The sequence below is a fragment of the Elgaria multicarinata genome, chromosome 13 (genome assembly GCF_023053635.1).
Source record: "Elgaria multicarinata webbii isolate HBS135686 ecotype San Diego chromosome 13, rElgMul1.1.pri, whole genome shotgun sequence".
Lineage (NCBI taxonomy): Eukaryota > Metazoa > Chordata > Lepidosauria > Squamata > Anguidae > Elgaria > Elgaria multicarinata.
The window spans coordinates 4,572,513-4,593,415 of NC_086183.1; the positions used below are offsets into that span (position 1 = coordinate 4,572,513).

Consider the following 20,903-nt stretch of genomic DNA (forward strand, 5'->3'; position numbering starts at 1 on the left):
TCCGCTTGTTAAAGAGCAGTCCCATTTTTACAAGTTCAGAAGATAATTTTAGTCTATGCTTTTTATATAAGAACCACCCAGGCTCTGGAGGTTAACTTTTCCCTTATTAATGCAACTCCAAAGTAAATGCACCCCCACCCACCCCAGGTCTGGCAATTTTAAATCATCTTCCTTCAGCCATGCTCCAAAACTGCCTTGGAAGGTTTGGGGGGGACGGTATTGGAAGGAGGGATTTGCCAAGGGGGCAGTTGTATGAAGGGTTAATCACCCCTCCTTCCTGTTTACAACTTTCCCCCTATAACTGCCCCCAGATTACCCTGCATTCGGGGACAGGTGCTTGCCAAACGAATGCATAGCTCCGGAACAGTTCTAAGCGGTGTCACTGTCTGACTATGCTGGGGAGATGCTGAGCTATGAAGTCAGTCACTCAAAATAACCAAAAACCAAAACGAAAACCAAAATCCAAAACCAAACAGAGAGAGAGAGAGAGAGAATCCCACATGCTGCCCTCCGCTTAAAGCAGAGGGGGCAGGGAAGCTTCCTGACTTACTTTTAAATCAATTTCAGAAAGGAAAGAACGTAATTAATTTCCTTTGCTTGGAACAACATTTTATAAATACAAATTAAATACAATGGGATGACATAGACAGCTAACATTTAATTAGGCCATTAATGGAGCGTTTATTGCTTCGTTGTACTTAGCATGACAATTCTACACTGCGGGCCTTTGTGTGGAAGGTGCTTAAGATTTGGCCAAATTTGGTGAGGGAGCAATTGGTGGCAAAAGAGAGGGTGGAGTGAAACTTACCAGTAATCCTTCTACCATTTTTTTTTCTTCCAGAGAATGGTCTGTTATTTATTTAAAACATTTATATCCCACCCTATATCAATAAGATCTCAGGGCGGCGTACAGATAAAAGCATACAGTATAAAAACAGTAAATATATACAGCTAAAACCAGATTAAACCATAAACCAAGTTAAAACGATATATAATTTAAAAGCAGTAAAACTATTAAAACAGTTAAAACAATGTGCCAACTTGGTGAATTCAACCATTAAAAGCTTTGTTAAAGAGCCATGTTTTCACTTGGCACCAGAATAAAATCAGCCTTGGCGCCAGTCGGGCCTCCAAGGGGAGGGCATTCCACAGTCGGGGTGCCACAACAGAGAAAGCCCTCTCCCTTGTCCCACCACAGCAAATGTGTTATGACAGAGCCTCCTTCTAGTACGTTCAAGGGAAGAAAATGGTGGCTACAAGCTAATGGATTTCCTTTCACCCCACCCCCAAAATCACTGAAATACACACACACACACACACACACACACACACACACACTGTCCACCATCACTTCTTCACATCCTACACAGGGGGGGTTGCATTCCCTCAGCACTACCCATACCTTTGGCACTGAATCTCTGGCCCTCTCCTTGCCACCAAAGTTGACTAGGGGTGGGTGAATGCGCAAGGTTAGAGAACACCGGGCTTCTCAAAACGTCATATTGCGGCTCGTCTTCTGCCTGACTCACTTTTGTTATCACTGCTCATTTTGCATGAATGGGAAACTTGTGCAAATCAAGCAGTGTTCAGACAGGAGGCTTGCACAAATCGCCCCAAATTTGTGCAAATTTCCTTCATAGACTAAAGCAGGGCTTGTTCAGCCTACTAAAGGATTTTGCACAAATTAGGAAATTTGTACAATTCAAACTTGGAACTGGGAAGGAGATGAACATGAGCATGTGTTTGAGAATGAGTGAATATTTTGGGAAGACACGTGCTCGTGGTCATGTTTCGAGTTTCAAAGAGGGCATCCTCATACATCCTTAAAGTTGACTTGCACGCCCAAAGGATCAAGGGCTCAGCAGCAGGCAGCCTCCCCTTGCAGCTATGGCCCTGCTCCACAGCAAGATGTCAGGAAGCCCTTTCTGGCTCCCTGGCAATTCCTGAGTGAACCAAGTTGAAGCCTGTACCTATGCAGGTGGGGGGGTCGGGCTGCCAGAAAAACCTGTTCTCAATCTGCACACAGTTGATCTTCGCGTCCCCCTGCAGGGCGTAACCGGGATCACACTGGAAAACGATGGCGTCGCCCGCCTCCTTGCTGTCGCCACTCCGGCTTCCATTCTGAGGAACTCCGGGGTCATTGCAGGAGGTTGCAGTAGACACTAAGAATGAAAAGCAAAGGAGGAAATGGGGTGTCAGCTTGTCAGTGGTATTTCAGTGACAACAACGTGCACTCTGCACATGCTTCAAAGCATTCTCACTGTTAGGGTCCAGCGCTGAAATCCTGGCATTGACGGCAGGCTGTGGGAGCTGAGCAGAGTTTCCTAGCAAGCCCTGGTATACACAGATTCCCGAGAGCTCACGCAGGGAAGCGTGCGTGAAGGCATATCGCTGCTACTTTCACAGACAGCATCTGTTTCTACAGCTGGGGAAAGCTGTGGGGGACAGCAAGTTCAACTGTGCTCCACAGAGATCAGCCTGATGCACATTTGCACACGCTCACGTTTACTTAATATGCCCAGACATCTGCTAATCTCACATGGCATCTCATTATAGTCCTATGTTAGCCATATGCTCGGAAATAAAGTACTGTGAGCAGATTCCCCTGGGGAAATGATGGTGAGCAATTTCTTCTCCAGCTTCCAGAGGGAGTGGTGGGCCCTGACCTTTTTAAAGAAGAAGAAAAAGGAGGGACGTGGGACATCTGATGTTGCCTTAAGTGAAAATTCACTCGTGTTTTTTCCCCAAAGCACAGAACTTCTCAAATGAATAGCTCTATATTGAAGAAGGGTGAGAGCAGTGAGCATCACTGCACCTTGAAGTGAAAGGCTACAGCCTTTTTTTAAAAAATGAAATAACGCCATGCTTCTGTTTTGTGGAAGCCTGGAGTACAACAGACATTTATCATGGGTTAGGCCAAGTGTTCATGTACTGCTGTTAGTACTCCTCTGCAATATATAGCTACAGAAAACAGTTGTGCATGTGACCAGTTGGGGCAGACTATGGGTTATCTCAATACGCATCCCATTCACAGTAGTCTAGTGCAGATGGACAACATTCACTTTTGATTGTTAAATGAAATAAGAAGGGTCCTGCTGGATCAGACCATGGGTCCATCTAATCCAACGTTCTGTTCATACAGTGACCAACCAGCCTGTAGGGAACCCACAAGCAGGGTAGGAGTGCAACAGCAACCTCCAGATTGTGCTCCCCAGCAACTAGTGCACATAGACCTATTGCCGCTGACACTGAAATTAGCATAGAGCTATCAGGACGGGTAGCAATTGAAAGCTTTATCCACCATGAATTTGTTCAATTTCCTTTTAAAGCCATCCAAGGTGGTAGCCAACACCTCATCATGCGGTAGCGAATTCCATAGTTTAACTATGTACTGTGTGAAGAAGTCCTTCCTTTTATCTGTCCTTAATCTCATAGAATCATAGAATAGCAGAGTTGGAAGGGGCCTACAAGACCATCAAGTCCAACCCCCTGCTCAGTGCAGGAATCCACCCTAAAGCATCCCTGACAGATGGTTGTCCAGCTGCCTCTTGAAGGCCTCTAGTGTGGGAGAGCCCAGCAATCAGGTTCATGGGATCACCTGGGTTCTAGTATGAGAAAGGAAGAAAAATATTTTGCCATCCACGTTCACACCCAGCGTTTGGATGCAGATGTTGTCCATCCACACTGCATTCCTTCCAAGGGGATGTACATTCAGGTGTACACCTGAAGGCAATATCACCACCCACATCCTGCTCCAAACAAGTTAAGAATGTGCAATTCAGAGCATTCAGAGCTCAATAGGGAATCAGAAGGCCATGTGAAAATTGGGCCATAGGCACCTCGCCGCGAGCATCCATAGCACTGCCTCCTCACTCTAGACCTCCCCCACTCCCAAATGGCCGACACGTCTTATTAGTCCTACCTGAAAACTGAACGGCGAAGCCCTGCTTGCTGGTGAAAAAGTCAGTGTTGAACTGGAGGACCACCGAGTTGAAAGTGCTGTGGATATCACTGGGCAGGACAGAACCGCTCACTTCCTTCAGGAGAATTCCCTTCTCCACTGGTCCATCCCAGACTCTCAGAACATCATGGAACTCCTCTGTGTGAAAAACCATGAAATGGAGCCTGTGTTGCAGGGTGGGGAGAGAACAGATACAATAAGGCTATGAGCTTCTCTGCATGCAGGAAAAAAGCCGCACCTTGCCTGGGCTTTCGTTATTTGTAGTATCCCCACCATCATGATGCAATCCTTCACATGCAGCCATGTGATTTGTTCCCTTCTCGGAAAAGCCCCATTGTGTTTTAATGGGACAGTGCCATCTAGTGGAGGAGAGATCCCACACTATCCTGGATAATACTACATTATCATAGAATCATAGAATCATAGAATAGCACAGTTGGAAGGGACCTACAAGGCCATCGAGTCCAACCCCCTGCTCAATGCAGGAATCCGCCCTAAAGCATCCCTGACAGATGGTTGTCCAGCTGCCTCTTGAAGGCCTCTAGTGTGGGAGAGCCCTCAACCTCCCTAGGTAACTGGTTCCATTGTCGTACTGCTCTAACAGTCAGGAAGTTTTTCCTGATGTCCAGCTGAAATCTGGCTTCCTTTAACTTGAGCCCGTTATTCCGTGTCCTGCACTCTGGGAGGATCGAGAAGAGATCCTGGCTTTTTTAAATGCACGTTTTCCAGGGGATTGTGCAGGAGACATCGATGTTGTATAATGGACCTGCAACCTTCCGTGAGTGGCTATATCACAAGTGTGCTATAAATTGCTCCTTTAGAGAAGCTCTCTGTCAGCACTATAAATGTATAATCTGTTTTAAAGTGTGATCATGCTGGTCTCCACTAACAAATCCTGGGAACTGTAGTTTGGTGAGGGTTCAGAGAACCCCCAACCCAGAGCACAAGTGTTCCTGGTGTCCCAGAGAGAAAAGGAACGGCCATTAAATGAGTTATGGCACAATAATAGGCATGTTTAGAGAGAGAGAGAAAAGTTCAACACCTCCCAGCATTCTGTAGTCAGCATGCATAGGTTCAAACCTTTATGTCTCCAGCAGAGAGATATGCAATACAAGATTGCTGGGGAAATAAAACATGAAAAATAGCACTGCTTATACTTGAAGGAGATGAGAAAATGGTTATGAAGAAGGAGGAATACTTGGATTGACACGCACACAGGTTCAATTCAAACAGAGTATTTTACGCAAAGCAGGGAAGGAGGCAGGAGAGAGAAAATCTGCAGACTTTTTAAAAAAAGTCCCTCCGCGCTTGAAAGTGGATTGAACCACCACTTCTTCTTTCTTCTTCTTTTTTTCTTTATTATTGGTCTCCCCCTGGGCACTTGCCACCTTGTTAGGCGGTGGCAGCAGCATGAAGCTTTTAATAGTTCAACTCCACCTTCGAGATAATGGGTACTGAGATGCATTATATATGTCTGGCAACCACATGGTTATTAATTGACCATTTCTTCCAAAGGACCTTCACCTTTTTGTTTTTATTTAAGACTTTTGTGTTAGGATAAGCATTTGTACTGGAGATGCAGTAAAATGTTGATAAAACATGGCTGGTTAGGGAGTGGTGAGGATACACACTTGAATATGCACTACTTGGAAGAAGGAGTCATTGCTGTAGTTTGGTATTCCCTTGAAACCTTTTAAAACACCCATCCCTCCTTCAGCTGAGGAAACCCACAGTCAAGGGTGTCTATCTTATCTGATCTATTTTATTTATTTATTTATCTATCTTTCTTTCTAATCAGCACTTTCCATCTATCTTGCACTTTCAAGAGCCTATTTTGGAATGAAAATGCCCAAGACTTGTGAGCGCCATGAATTCACTGACAGGAAGATGAGCAGCCGGCAAAGCCCCCAGTCGTAGAAGCTCTGGAACAAGGAGAAATAACCCATCCTTGCCTGCCCACAAGGCTCTAGGACCAAAACAAGAAAGACTTTAAAGTTCAATTCAAGTTGAATTTGGCAGGCTCAGCTTAGCTGAACTTTGAGGAAAATTAAAAAAGAATCTCAGTAAATTGGTAGTGCATTTTTAAAAAAAATGACAGTAGTGGGCTGTTCTTTACATCTCTTACCAAGAGAAACAGGTTCAACTTCATAAGTTAAATAATTCAGACAGAATTGCCCACCCCCTTCAAAAAAAAATCCTGTAAAGTTCTCCAAAGTACCCCAGAATGATGCTACGACACAGTGGTCAGACAACACGCTAAGCCATGGTTAGGCCACTAACCCTTTTGCAGCAAGAGGTTAGTGGGTGTATTTAAACCATGGTTATGTAGCCACCATGGTTAGGAATGTTTCACATGACACTCTAAATCATGGTTCACACAACACACTAAGCCATAACTTCTAGCTTGAAAAGCTTAAACATCCTGGTTTAGTGCATTGTCTGAACATGGCTATTGACATTCCAGGGGACTCAGAGATAACCAAAATGGTGGCAGCACTAGTGACATTTATGCCACCTCCTCCTTAAAATTTCCTACATGCATCAATTTTGAATGCAGCCATGAAACTGGAAGAGGCCATTTTGAGCCAGCACTACCTGGAGACTCTTGGAGACACATGTATGAATAGGCCGATAGGAAAAAAGTTTAATTAACCAATAATCCTGTGTGGCAAAGGCTGACTTTCTCCCCACTGAGCTTTTGATAAGATCTTTTTTCTGCTTCTTTGTGCCGTTCAATAAAGCACATTTTGACAGACTGCTCATTTTGGGAATATAAATTAAAGGGAATTGGGGAAGAAAATGTGTGGCATTCTTTTTGCTGCTTGCAAGGATATGAACCAGGGCTGCTTTCAGACAGAGGACCTCCTACTCCTATCAATCACAAGGCATTGGGCAGCTATGTACTGTCTTTTCCTACTTAACTGGGTTCCCCCCCCCCCTCTGGTAAGTGAAAAGATGGAAGTAAGCATGGGAGGGTTACACCAGGAAGGATTGGTCCTAGATTCTCAGGCCATTCATGCATGTAATGTTGCGCGCATGGCCCTTCATGGCCACTATCTATGCCACATTACCATTCCAGAAAAGACTCAAGCCACCATTCTTAGACACAAGGCAGCCCCCCGGCACTTGTCAGGTGATTGCTGAGCCGTCAAGGAGTGGGTGCAGGCAGGGTTGGTGGCTCGGTGACTCCATCCACCCAGGTGAGTCCATCCATCCCTAATTGAAAGCACCAAAGGGTGCAGGAGGCTGCTTAATTCCCACCACATACAAACACACACAGCTGCCATTCCTGCACCTGCAGTCCCTTCCCGTAGCAAGCCTCTGGGCCAGAGGAAAACATAGACAGCGGCTGCAGAACCCTCTGCATAGGGCAGCACTCTTTTACAGGAGACTGTCCTCTATTTGAAGGGCTGCGGAGGAGCATCCTCTTTTTGAAGGCATCCTCTATTTGAGGGGCCGTCCAGTCAGATTGTGCGTTACAGTCAGAAAGCCATAATAACTGTTCCCCATCAACAGTGTGCACCTGGCCAGGAGACATAAGAGGCAAAGCCGCACAGCCCTCCCCTCCCCCGGTCACTGTCCTCTGTGCAATGGTGAGATCTTCTGCATTTCTATTTAAACTATAAATAGTTAAATTATTTTAATTATTTCTACGGAGATAGCTTTCTTCTAAATAAATAAATAAATAAATAAAATTGCATCTGTCCGTATCAATTAGCACATGCCAACTGTATGCACACTGTCCTCTCTTTGATGATTCCTAAGTGGACACCCGGCCAACCAACCATGTCTTGGTGTTTTAAATTGCACCCCAGCCTTCTTCCGTGGGTCACCTGAAGGCTGCCACTGCCACAGCCACATCCCATGCAATTAGGGCCAGACCGATTGGCTGAGTTCAGGCAACACATTTCTCAATGGTGGTTTTAGAACTCCACGGCGGAGTTGTTGCACCACTGTTGAGAAATGTGTTGTCTGGAGGGAAAAGTCCAAGCAACGGTAGAGTTGTTTTGGAAAACACTCCAGGCAGAATAACATGCTGTGCAGAGGAGAGGTCCTGCACAACCATTGTGTCGCATGTTGTGTGGTGGGCTCCATGGAGTTTTCCGTTGCATTGAGCTACAGTGTTCCCTGGCAAGAGCGGTAAAAAGAGCGAGTGCTGCTCAAGGAGAGCCACCAGGATTGGGGGTGGTTTTTCACAGCAATGGCTGATGGGATACCATCGGGAGGACTGGGGAAGGGGAGAGGGCGGAGGAACTGTCAATCAAACATCATAATGGATTTTACTCAACTCCAGGGTAGCCCACAGTCACACAACAGTGGAGTTAGAATATGTTGCATGGGGAGTACCCCCTAAAAACTCAACCGTTGAGTGGAGTTTTCACACTGCATTGACTAATGTGTTATCTGAACTGAGCCACTATCTCCAGTTTGGACTCTCTCCTATAAATGCTGCAATGGGGGCATCAAATATTCCAGGAAACAAGCACCGTTATATGCAATACTGAGACCAACCAGATTTGTGGACCTGAGTGGTGAATTGCTGATGCACTCCTGATGCTAACCAGTTGGGACCTGACCTAAGCTACCATGAGCTTTTCAAGGAGGACCCTCCAACTACAGCTGCATTGTAAAAACTGGTACATATTTTTCCAGTTTTCTATTGCAAAACTCAAAGACCAAACTTAACCTCAGAAGAATCAATAAGTATGCTGTTAGCACACAGCCTCATTGCTTAAAAGTAGCCCAATTTGCCATTGATTAAGCAACTGGATTTTTTAAAAGGATTTTAGTTGATTAATTCACTGATTGTGAAGCTCAAAGCCCTATTTTTTAAACCTTCCCTTGCTGATGCAAATAGTAAACACTGTAAAATAAATTATGCAAAGGAAGAGAAATCATGCAAATGCGGTCCATTTGCATAGTTCATACAGGTTATACAACTTGGCTATTCTTGCCAGAGCCTTTCTGTTATTTCGCCACAGGGCTTTGGGATGTATTCATTTACGTTTTAATTGCAGAGCGCAAACAGCCTTGTACCGGGACACCTGTTCTCTGCTTACTGCATGATGTAATTCACATTATAGGGTATGTGTGTGAGCATGGCCAGCTCTATCCCGCAGCGCAAGTAAGCCTTTGGGGTGGTGGTGGTAGCATTCTTATTGGTCACCATTCTATGGTTCTGTGAACTCACCCTATTGTGCAACCAGCCTCTGCCTCGATTGTCCAGACGCAGTTGAGGTTGTGGTCGTAGGGTGTTGGGTACCCTGGAGACAGGATGCGCCCTGAAGACTCGCCTCTGATGCTCCCCCCACACTCCGCTGAAAGAAACAACAACATTGGTCAGCAAACTGGTTTGTGCGGGGAAAAAAGGCCATCCGCTTCTTTCTCCTTGAGAAGAATTCTCTCCCAGATTACCTATTTCTTTCTGGGCAGTAGGCTGCAGGGACAAGGGGTTACTGTAACTCTACACGCAGAGAAGATTACCATAGAGAAGAGTGTGCAGAGAGGCATTATTGTAGGGAAGGGAGCATTCCTACTTTACCCAGGTCTATTCTATCCCATTTCAAAATTAATGTGCATTTTTGTTCTGTATTTAATGCACCTCAACAGGGCAGGAATCAGTGGTAGATATCAGTGGAGGCTGGGAGCTCCAATTCCAGTGGGGCTGTGAACCCATTCCGGATTTCAGTCAGAATCAGTCAAAACTCTAAAAGAGGTATCCAAGGTGCTGAACCCATTTGGGGGATAGGGTCCAGCACTTTGGATAGTGCCTTTAGAATTTTTGCTGGTTCTGATAGAAACCTGGAATGGATTCACAGCCTCAACAAAATCGGAGCCACTAACCTCCCTTGGTAGGCCTGGTCGGGAGGCCCACACCCCAGGAAGGACCCACTGTTCCTCCTCTTCACCACTGCAACTTGCTTGTTCCCCTGCCTTTCACTCAGGCTACTTTTTTGCATTTGCCATAATGCTGCGGCCTCAGCATCATCGAAGGGCATTGTAGCAGAGGCGGCATCTAGCACCCCCACACACCCACACCCATGGTGGGAGAATTTTAGGAGAAAATTTTGTAAAGTAGCTGTCTTTTCCTAGAGGGATGGAGAGAGAAAGAAAAATCTGATACGTTTTCTCAGAAAACATATCCTAAGAAGAGTTGGCTCAGCTGTCCAATAAACAGACCTAAATCTGTTATACCAGCCCTGAACGGTTGTGTGCTGGAGATGCAAACACCCTCTAAATACTTAATTTTTTAAAATTCATTTTATATCAGCCTTCCCCACCGTGATGTCCTCCAGATGTGTTGGAGAAGAGAAGATTGAGGGGAGACATGATAGCACTCTTCAAATACTTAAAAGGTTGTCACACAGAGGAGGGCCAGGATCTCTTCTCGATCCTCCCAGAGTGCAGGACGTGGAATAATGGGCTCAAGTGACAGGAAGCCAGATTCCGGCTGGACATCAGGAAAAACTTCCTGACTGTTAGAGCAGTGCGACGGTGGAATCAGTTACCTAGGGAGGTTGTGGGCTCTCCCACACTAGAGGCCTTCAAGAGGCAGTTGGACAACCATCTGTCAGAGATGCTTTAGGGTGGATTCCTGCATTATGATTCTATGATTCTATGACTGCATCATTTCCATGAAAATCTGGGCAGATTCATAGTGAAACAGGCCGTCCTTAGAGCGCCAGGTCCTAAGCTGTCCTCACACTGCTAATATATTGGGCAAAAATAAAATTAACAAACATGCTCTCACACGCAGTCACACACATGCCTCCCCTGGGGAAATTTTGGAAAACGCAGACATAAAACCAAAGCCCAGACACTTTCATGTGGACAATTGCAGCCAAACGGTTAAAACACACCCACCAAGATGTTGCAACAAAAAGAGGACTTGATTTGTATCCTCACTGTATACTAAACGAGACAAACAGACCCACGCCTATTGATCGGCTAGTTAAGCTGAAGGTTATTGGAAAGGGGGTGGGGTGCGATTCCTGGAATGGAAATGACAGCAATTCAAACAACTGCCAGCAATTAAAAACGGACCGGATGAAGCACTGGCGAGTAAATCTTTTGAAACGTCCCTGCAGTCGATAGATGCCCAATTTTAGAGCTGGGGCTCAATCCCTACTGAACTTGTCTCATCCTGAGTAGTCTTCAGGCTAGAGTAAGCCTGTGTGCAGCAGTTGCTGGGGAACATGGGTGTGTGTGGTGTGTGTGTGTGTGCTGTTGCACCATGTCCTGCTTGTTCATCCCTGGCCGATGGCTGTTTGGCCCCTGTGTGAACAGAGTGCTGGACTAGATGGACCCTTGGTCTGATCCAGGATCAGGGCTCTTCTGATGTTCTTAGAGTGCTGTCGCTGTTCCAAACCCAGACTTGGGAAGGGTGTTGTGCAGCTCAGGATCCTTCAGGCCAGTGGCTCAAACTAGGGAAACTGCATGCAAAAAGAAGGCCCTGCTCTCTTGACCAGGCAACTAAATTAGGCCCCAGAGCCCCTTACACCCAGGACAGCCATTATTATTATTTTTCTAAATCAACTGGTCCCCTCAGAAAAAAAAGCTATGACGTAGCCATGCTAAAACCTGCTGAAGTGGTGTGGTGGCCACACAAAAGGGAGGAGTCATACCTACGCAGATGGGGAGTGGCTGGTCCCAGGTGCGTCGCTCCCCGGTCAAGCAGGCCAGCACCTGGCTCCCTCGCAAAGTGTAGCCAGGGTCACAGTTGAATGAGACCGAGCTGCCGGCAAAGTGCCCCTCGTCACGGACTTTGTAGCCAAATTGTGGGATGCCAGGGTCCTCACACTTGATCAGCTCGAAACCTCAAAGCAGAGGAAAAGGGCAGCATATTACATCAGGAATTACAGCCTAGCCTTTGCCGCTGCATGGGCGAAGTCTACTCACACTGCAGCTTTAACAGAGATCCCAAGTTGATCTCCCAGGGCTTGATCTGAAGAAGAGCATCTGGGATCTCAGCCCCAAAACTTTTTCTCATGTGCCAGTACTGAAGCATTAGTGTGTACAGTAGGGATGTATGAGAACTTGTGATAATGTAAATAATAATAACTTCTTTTCACTTTGTTTTTTAAATCAGAATTTATGCAGTTTACACCTCCTGGAAACGAATGCAGACGCAAAGGCAATTTGCAGCCAAAGCCTGTACAATTCCAAGCTTGCAATGTGATTCGAGGAACAAACCAACCAAAACGGCACTCCAGAAATGCACAGATATGAAAGATGTAATAATGCACACTTTAGAAGCATGCACACAAAATGCTTTAAGCAATGGGGAGAACACTTTTTGAAAATGTGCATATGGATGTGTACATTTGTAAAACGGTGCATTAAAAATACGAACAAAAATTTTGTGTGAAAAGGAAAAAAACCCAACTAGAGCTGTGCACAGGGGGGCGCTCAAAATTCTCCACCCTATTTGTGGGTAGAGAAATTGGGGGGGATTTCACTGAATTTCTCCATGGGGAGGAGAAATTCTCCAACAACTTCTCACAGGAAGGCATCACCATTGGCAAGGGTTGTAGAACAGTGTCTTCTTCTTTTCCCCTAAAGGTTTTTGGGAGATTTTTTTGCCCTGCCACTGCAAGTGGCAACAGCATCAATTGTGTTGGCAGCCTGGCCCCCATTTTGCATCCTCCACAATGCCCCATATATCTAACATCACTCCAAGGCACTGAGGGGAGGGAATGCAGCCACCACAAAATAAACAATGGTGGAGAAAATGTGGAGAAAATTCTGAATGTTATCCTTTTATTTTGAAAAGAAAGTGCTCAGGAATTTCCTGAACCTTTTCTTTTCCCCATGAAAGGCGCTTCCATTTTTCTGCCTCATTCTCAGGGCATTTATAAGTCATTTCGAATGTGTGTGTTGGTGATGTTTTTGACCTTACTTAATCACTGTGAGGTGGCTGAAGATACTGTCTCATATTCATATATATTTATATATCATCTCACCATTGCTCTACAGTCTCCCAGGCTGCCTGCACTTCCTGATCTGAAACGGCCCTATGGAAATAACACATTTATGATGCCTTCTCATGTGCAGGAAGTGCAGGAAGCCAAGGAGACTCCAGGCTGTCAGAGGGATGACTGTACAATGAAAGACAGTGGGGGAGGAAGCAGCAGCCAGGCACCTCTCCACCATGCCTGGGTCCAGCTCCAGCTGAGAGCCCCCTCCCTCCTGCTACCAACTATCTCTGGAGAGGCCACCAGTGAGGGAGGAAGCAGCAGCCAGGCACCTCTCCACCGTGCCTGGGTCCAGCTCCAGCTGAGAGCCCCCTCCCTCCTGCCACCAACTGTCTCTGCAGAGGCCACCAGTGGGGGAGGAAGCAGCAGCCAGGCACCTCTCCACCGGGCCTGGGTCCAGCTCCAGCTGAGAGCCCCCCTCCCTCCTGCTGCCAACTGTCAACTGTAACTGCTGAACTTTGCAATTAAGATTGTAGTGCCTGAATTTGCTTTCCTTTTCCCCCTCCTCCTCCTCCCTCCCAATCCCCTTTCCTTTTGTGTCATGTCTTTTAGATTGTAAGCCTGTGGGCAGGGACTGTCAAGAAATACTTTTGTAAGCTGCCATGAGAGCCTTTTTTGGCTGAATGGCGGCATAAAAATGCTTAAATAAATAAATAAAAGACAGGACACTCACGTATACTCCTCACTCGTCTCATAAGTAAGGTAAGTGCAAGAACCCTGAAACAAACTCATGACAATTTCTCTGAAATTTCTTCCCCGTTGAATTACTTTTCAAAACAATTCCTTCTCTATCAAACTGAATGAAAAGGTCAAAATTTTCATGGGATAAATTTTCAGCACAGCACTAGTTTAAAGAGCCCATGGCTTGCGCTCACAGCTTGAGCGAAGTCAACATACAGTAACTTAGGATGGGATAACCTTGGGATAGGGGCTGTGCTGGGAGACAGATTGGACCCTGGGGCTGCCAGTGGCTGAATCCCCCCACACTGGATCTTCAGGAAGAGGGACATGTTTTATTTATTTATTTATTACATTTTTATACCGCCCAATAGCTGAAGCTCTGTGGGCGGTTCACAAAAATTAAAACCATAATAAAACAACCAACAGGTTAAAAACACAAATACAAAATGCAGTATAAAAAGCACGACCAGGATAAAACCACACAGCAAAATTGATATAAGATTAAAATACAGAGTTAAAACAGTAAAATTTAGATTTAAGTTAAAAGTAAGTGTTAAAATACTGAGAGAATAAAAAGGTCTTCAGCTGGCGACGAAAAGAGTACAGTGTAGGCGCCAGGCGGACCTCTCTGGGGAGCTCATTCTGTCTCATATTCGCACCCCCCCTCCCCACTTAATAAAAAAAGTATTGGAATTGTATAGCTTTTTGAAAACAGAATAAGGACATGCCTTAACAAAAATTCAGAAGAGTCATGACAAAAATATTAAGATTTATAACAAAAATATCAAGTTGAATGATAGCCACAAGAAGAAAAGGAGGTGACCATGGTTATCAGTGCAAGAGTAGCAGTGCTTCTAAATGAAGCTTTTAATCATGCTGTTGCCTGGCTTCATTCATGGGATTTTTCCTCTCATAACCCTCTTATATTTCCCTACTGCTTCTTCCATTATTTATTTATTTATTTATTTACTGCATTTCTATACTACCCAATAGCCGAAGCTCTCTGGGCGGTTTTTATCCTTTCCACAGAAAATCCACTAAGAAGGAAAAGATGGCACTAGGAGCTCTGAATCCGAAGCACTGGCCATGTCTAGATTTATCCCGGGGATTGCCCCACGGTCATCCCTGTGTGTCCACATGATGCACAGGGGATCCAAGGGGCAGGGAGGGATGATCCCTCCATGGGATAACCGGGATGGCTTTTAGCCCAGTTTTTCTTTTTTTAAAAAATGGTGGGTGCGATGTCCTCCTGCCTCCCTGGACATCGCACGCCATGTATGAACGCAGGGGGAGGATCTCGCGATCAGCATATCGCAAAATCCTCCCCACTCCACCAGGAGGTGTAGACATGCCCACTGTAAACCTACAGACCACTTCCATCAAAGCCTGAATTAACAGGAATGGATAGAAAGATGTGTGCTCATCTTTGGTAGTGGTTTGAATAGCTTCCTTCTGACTTCCCAAGCAGAAACAAAATGGAAGCTGAATGATTTGGGGTTACTTTGGCCTCCAGCTACTCAACCCCAAAAACCAGGTCTTGCCTAACTCTTATGTCCCAGCTGCTGCACGAGAAGAGTAGGTGACTTCCACAGCTAGAAAACTCATTATTATGAGGCTTCAGTTCTTCTGCCTGGAATCAGAGCAAGCCAGTTTTTGGACTTACTAGAAAACTGCAGTTCGAAGCCTTGACTTGTGCTGTTGCCATCTGAGATGAATTCGAGCCACATGGTGCTGGAGGTGCTGTTGACACTCAGGCCCAACATCTCTGTTCGGCTGAAGGAGCCCAAAAGGCGGGCCGAGTTATTGCTGCCGTCATAGATCTGGAAAAGGGAGAAAGAAATTGGGATGGGCTCCTCCCAGCCTTGCTCAACCCCAAATGGTGTACTGCTTTGGTCCTAGGAAGTCCCTCTTCTGGAGAACAGCTGCATTCCCTTTCGGACTTCCTTGCCTACATAATTTGGTAAAGCAGAGAGGGCATGATATAAATTAGGGCTGGGTGAAATGCTCCCCTCGCTCATTTCTCAGGCCCATTGACTGTGAAACAGGAGGACATTTGGGGAGGGGGATCTGGGGAGCAAAACTCAGTTGGGTTGACAGCTGCCATTTTAGATTTCTCAGGATGCTCAATTTGTTTTTATAGTTTTTCTTTCTTTATTGTATATTTATTGCATATTGTATATTTATAAACCAATTGCCCATTTCTGTATGTCTTTTATTCTGTATGCTGTCCTAAGAGGGTTTTACCCTTAAAAGTGGTCTAAAAATGTTAAATAAATACAAAAAAATCAACATTTCCCATGATGGCTGGGGCTGATGGGAGTTGTAGTCCAATACATCTGGAAGGCACTTGTTTGCCATACTTCTGGATTCATCTATTAAGCCCTAATCCATTCCCTACCACCCAGATAAGGAAAAATGCACTGGAGACCTACGGCATGTCTACACCAGCCATTTATCCTGGGATCGTCCTGGGATCATCCCTGTGCATCCAAATGACACAGAGGGGATCCTGGAAGCAGGCAGGGATGACTCCTCCATTTTCCTGGGATAATCCTTAGGTGTAGAAAGGGCCCTAGCCTTTATCTTGGGAATAAAAACCAGAAACCGAACCACCAGTCACCAATGTAAAGTTATCTCTTACAAAGTGGATATGCCATCTTAAAAGTCTATTCCTTTTATGTTCCCACTTTCTCCAAAGTTGGAGAAAAAAATCTGGGCTGCCAACCACCGACAAGCCTATTTGCAGCTGATGAAATGCACTCTGATTGTGGCTTTCCACTTGACGAGCTGGCAAATTCTGTTTGGGATTGAGCAATTTGGAGATGAGATGATTGTCCGCCATGCTGTTTCCTTAACCTCCCTGTAAACATCTCCTCCGCCATCAGCTGAGTAGTCATTACCTTGAGGACATCCCGGGCCTCCAGATTGAAAGCCCGGGCTTTGAGCTGAATTCCTTTTCCTGGCTGTGTCTGGATGGAGTAGATACATTCATGGTGGTTGTTGTAGTTAAGTGGATAGTTTGGGGACAACAGAACACCTTGAGTCCCAGTTACGGAGGAGCCACATTCAGCTATAGAGAGATGCAGAGTGATTAAATTTTAACATTTATGGGACACGCTGCTGATACAAAGCATAAGCACACACCTTGGTTTGTCTTCTACCTGTGTTTGTTTGTACACAGATGTGGACACATCTGCAGCTGTTTACAGACAAACACACACACACACATACAGTGTCTTGAATCCAACAAAACACACATATTAAAGCTTCCATGAAGCATAGAAATAAAATAAAGGGGCAATCAGGATTCTAGGGGTTATCAGGTCTCTCCAGGGCCATGTACTGTAGGACAATAAGAACTGTAGGGCAATTATTTTCCCCTAAAGTTCCAATGCTGGGATATCAGCAGAAAATCAAATATCCATTCTGGCCATGATTGACACCTTGAGGAAGGAACTCAGGACCAGTCCAATATACTACAGGCCTGTAGCCCAGCTCAGTGACTGTGGTCATCATCACCTGGACTGAAAATCAGTTTGGCCATATCTGCTTGCTCAATTCCAATAAATGAAGGTAACACCCAATATTTCTCTGCAGAGATCTTTTCCATCAACTGCTATGATCCTTTTAGCTGGAGATTTAATCTGGGGCCCTCTCCATATGCGTTCCCTGGTCCTGCCCAGTGCCTAGCCATTCTATCTTAATTCCTTCTTCCATGATTATGCCTAGAAAGCTGAACATCTCAAGTCTTCTGGATGGCAAGCTGCCATTGTGGCCTTCCAGACCAAGCTCAAGAAGGTGTCCCAGCCCATGGAACCTCTCAAGCTGTTTGCTTTCTTTAAGGTCCCATAGAATGGTCCCATGCAATGAAACAAAGGCCTGATACCATGAAACAAAATAGACCTTGAGAAAGATCAAGAGTTATCTACCTATTGGTCAACCCCATGACATTCAGAGGACAAAAAGAGTGTGCCTTAAGCCAAAAACGGTCTGCCGAGTAAACAGCTCCAGGAGTGCTGTTCTTGAAGGTCTTCAGATGTTGGAAGCTCAGCAACATCTCATGGCAAACTGTGCTACTTAGGCCATTTCTACACCTGCCTTTTTTCCAAGGATCATCCTGGGATCATCCCTGTACACCCAAATGACACACAGGGGATCCCGGGAGCAGGCAGGGATGATCCCTCCATTTTCCTGGGATAATCCTTAGGTGTAGAAAGGATAACCTCAGTCTGGTTATTCACCTATATGCCAGCCAATTCTAAATAAATGAGCAGAAATATATGAGGAGCTGCATTGTGCTGAGAAGCTCTCCCAAGCAGCAACCCTGTTACCCAGAGATGCTTCAACTAGAGATCGCTGGAATTCAGTTGGGAATCCTCTATGTGCAAAGAATGTGCTCAACCACTGATGGACCTCTCCGCTTCCCATTTCAATATATATCAAGGCACAGTCTTCTTTTGGTGGCCTGGCCTTGTCCATGATATGAAATTTTGACTTCTAACATCCCAGATGAAAATTAGGGCTGTGCACGCCCCCTCCGAACTGCTTCGGATTCCGATCTGGACCTTCTGGATCAGGCCCAAACCGCTTCGGGTTGATCTAGACCTCCCCTGATCTGCTCTGGACCTCCCCTGCTCCGCTCCGGAACCGGGCTTAGGAGGTCCGGATCAGCCCGCTCCGTTTCGGATTCGGGGATCCAAAATGGAGTGGAGCACACCCCTAAGAGAATGTCAGCAAGAATCTATAGAAAGAATGGAAATGGAAATCCTCTCTCCTGTATTACTGCAAACATGCTGGATGTACACCATGACATACAGATCCTGGGAGACATGAGGGACTTTTGCAACCAGCAAAACCTTGCATTAAAATGGGACCACCACCACCACAACCACCACCACCCATTCCTTGGGCAACCCTTGAATCCTACAGCTGCAACTGCTAGCTACCCCTGCTTAGAGTGGCCTTTTCTTCCACTGTCTTCCATGAACTTCATGGCACCTAGGCCTCATTTTGTGATGGAACATCAATGCTCACTGATAGCCTGAAGCATGCTAGACTCCTTTCCTGAACCAAACCCATTGAGAAAACCTCTAACCTCCACCTCATCCTACCCCAGTAGCAGCAAGTAATTTATTATCCCTTCTATCTCTGATGTTCCTGAGGAGCAAAGTATAACACAAACCAAAGGGTTTCTATTCCTGGCTGCAATAAAACTGCTACATCCCCCATTTCAGTGTGCAGTCTTATGTAGCCACCTACATAATATTATGGCCAGCCCTAGAAGGGTTTGCTGGCACCTGGAAGATGCCATCTTTTAAGGAGTGCAATTATATTCTGTAAGCATGTGTATGTTTATGGAACATGTTAGGCTCCTGATTATCCAGAGAGGCAAAACCTCTTAAACAAGCATTCCTGGAGGCAAAGGCTATCGATGGCTACCAGCCCTGATGGTTGTGTGCTATCTCCAGTATTTGAGGCAATACGCCTGTGCGCACCAGTTGCTGGGGAACATGGGTGGGAGGGTGCTGTTGTGCCATGTGCTGCTTGTTCATCCCTGGCCGATGGCTGGTTGGCCACTGTGTGAACAGAGGGCAGGACTAGATGGACCCTGGGTCTGATCCAGCATCAGGGCCCTTCTTATGTTCTGATGTTCTTATGAGCATTGCTGTGGCATATGGAACTCAGGAAAAGAGTCTGGCAGAAAAAGAACACCTCCTGCTCATGACTCCTTTTGAGTTATGATTCTTTGTACCTCCCAATAATAATAATAATAACAACAAATTTATTTGTTACCCGCCTCTCCCTCTGGATCAAGGCAGGGTACAACACAAATGAAAACATTATATAACTAATTAAAATTTTTAAAACTAATACATTATTAACAATGTTGATCTCTGCTTTCCCTTGGTACAGGGGGTAGAATCCAATGAAAGTCCTACTTGGAGTATACCCATTGAAATGAATGGGACTTACATTAGTCATCAGTCCCACACATTTCAATGAGTATACTCTAAGTAGGAGTTTAATTAGATTCTACCCCCTGTACCCAATAGACATCATCATCATTATAAATTTTTTTTGTTACCCGCCTCTCCCTCTGGATCGAGGCGGGGTACAACACAAATAAAAACATGGTAGCTCCTGATTTCCAACCATGCTTAAGAGACTGAGGATGCCCAGGGAACCTACACATTCCTTCCGTCTTTATCTTCTCTCCTCTTGCACACTCCTTCCGTTTTCGAAGCTGGCTATAGTGCTGTGTTCCCTCCAAAATTATGCAAATGCCAACCATGTTTAGTTTCAAACCAGTGCTTGCCATTGCAGAAAGAAGCTGCTTTGCAAATGCTGGTTTGAATTAACCATGATTCGTATGAATTAACCATGGTTAGTACTGCTGTAAGCCACCTTGGGAAAAGTGGCCAGGAAATATTTTAAATAAATAAATAAAGTCAGTGCAGATGTAGTATTGCATTGTTGCAACGTTGCAAGCCAGCACGTTGGTGGCACAGCAGGATTCAGGGCAAACAATGCCCATTCCTGCTCTGCTTCTTTCACTCGTCCTGCCCCATTTCCTTGCTCTAGTGCTCCCTGCTCAATGGTAATAGCAAACCCCACAACCCCACGGAGGGCTAGCTGCTTGCCCGTGTGACCTTATGATATGGTAGTTTGCCCAAGCAAAATTAAAGCACGTGACCACCTACCAACACACCTTGGCAGAGGCGAACTCCACACACGCCGTCTACCACCCAGGCAGGTTATGCGTGAGACACCCTCCAGCCGGTACCCGGGGAAGCAGGAGAAGGTCAAGACGTCCCCCACACCAAACTGAAGGCCCTTCCGGATGCTGTAGGTCGGCACCTCAGGCTCATCGCAAGGTTCTAAGTCATATTCTGGCAGACAAGAGACAAGCAGCCGGGGAGAGGGGGGGGTGTCATCAAACAATTCACACATTTTAATCCTCGTTGAGGTAGGGAACCTGTAGAGGTTCTGCTGTGCCACTTTAAGACCAGGTGAGGGCTCACACGTCTGAATGTTTACACATGCATCTCTCAGACGCAACACACGCATACATCCTTTCCCTGACACATCAGCCTTCTATGCACAGCACATTTTGTCAGTCATAACAGTCTTTCTTACCTGCAAACTTAATACAATCCCCAAAAAACCCTTTAGTATCTTAGTCAGGACAAGGCCTTGTGGGCAGAAGAAACAAATCACACTGATAAACCAACTGATACTTCACCAAAGGGAAAGGGGAAAAAGTGGGCTTTGGAATGCCTCTTCTA

The 20,903-nt window shown here is 45.6% G+C and overlaps 1 protein-coding gene across 1 annotated transcript in view; it reads right to left on the reverse strand.

Annotated features, from left to right (window-relative positions):
- Positions 1–20,903, reverse strand: part of CSMD2 (CUB and Sushi multiple domains 2) — a 784,677-nt gene that overhangs the window by 171,951 nt on the left and 591,823 nt on the right. The window contains exons 21-27 of the mRNA XM_063140724.1: positions 20,319–20,507; positions 16,518–16,687; positions 15,281–15,437; positions 11,587–11,778; positions 9,153–9,279; positions 3,923–4,125; positions 1,971–2,162 (exon numbers count right to left, since the gene is read on the reverse strand). Coding sequence (XP_062996794.1) covers positions 1,971–2,162; positions 3,923–4,125; positions 9,153–9,279; positions 11,587–11,778; positions 15,281–15,437; positions 16,518–16,687; positions 20,319–20,507 — 1,230 coding nt within the window. The remainder of the gene's footprint in view (positions 1–1,970; positions 2,163–3,922; positions 4,126–9,152; positions 9,280–11,586; positions 11,779–15,280; positions 15,438–16,517; positions 16,688–20,318; positions 20,508–20,903) is intronic.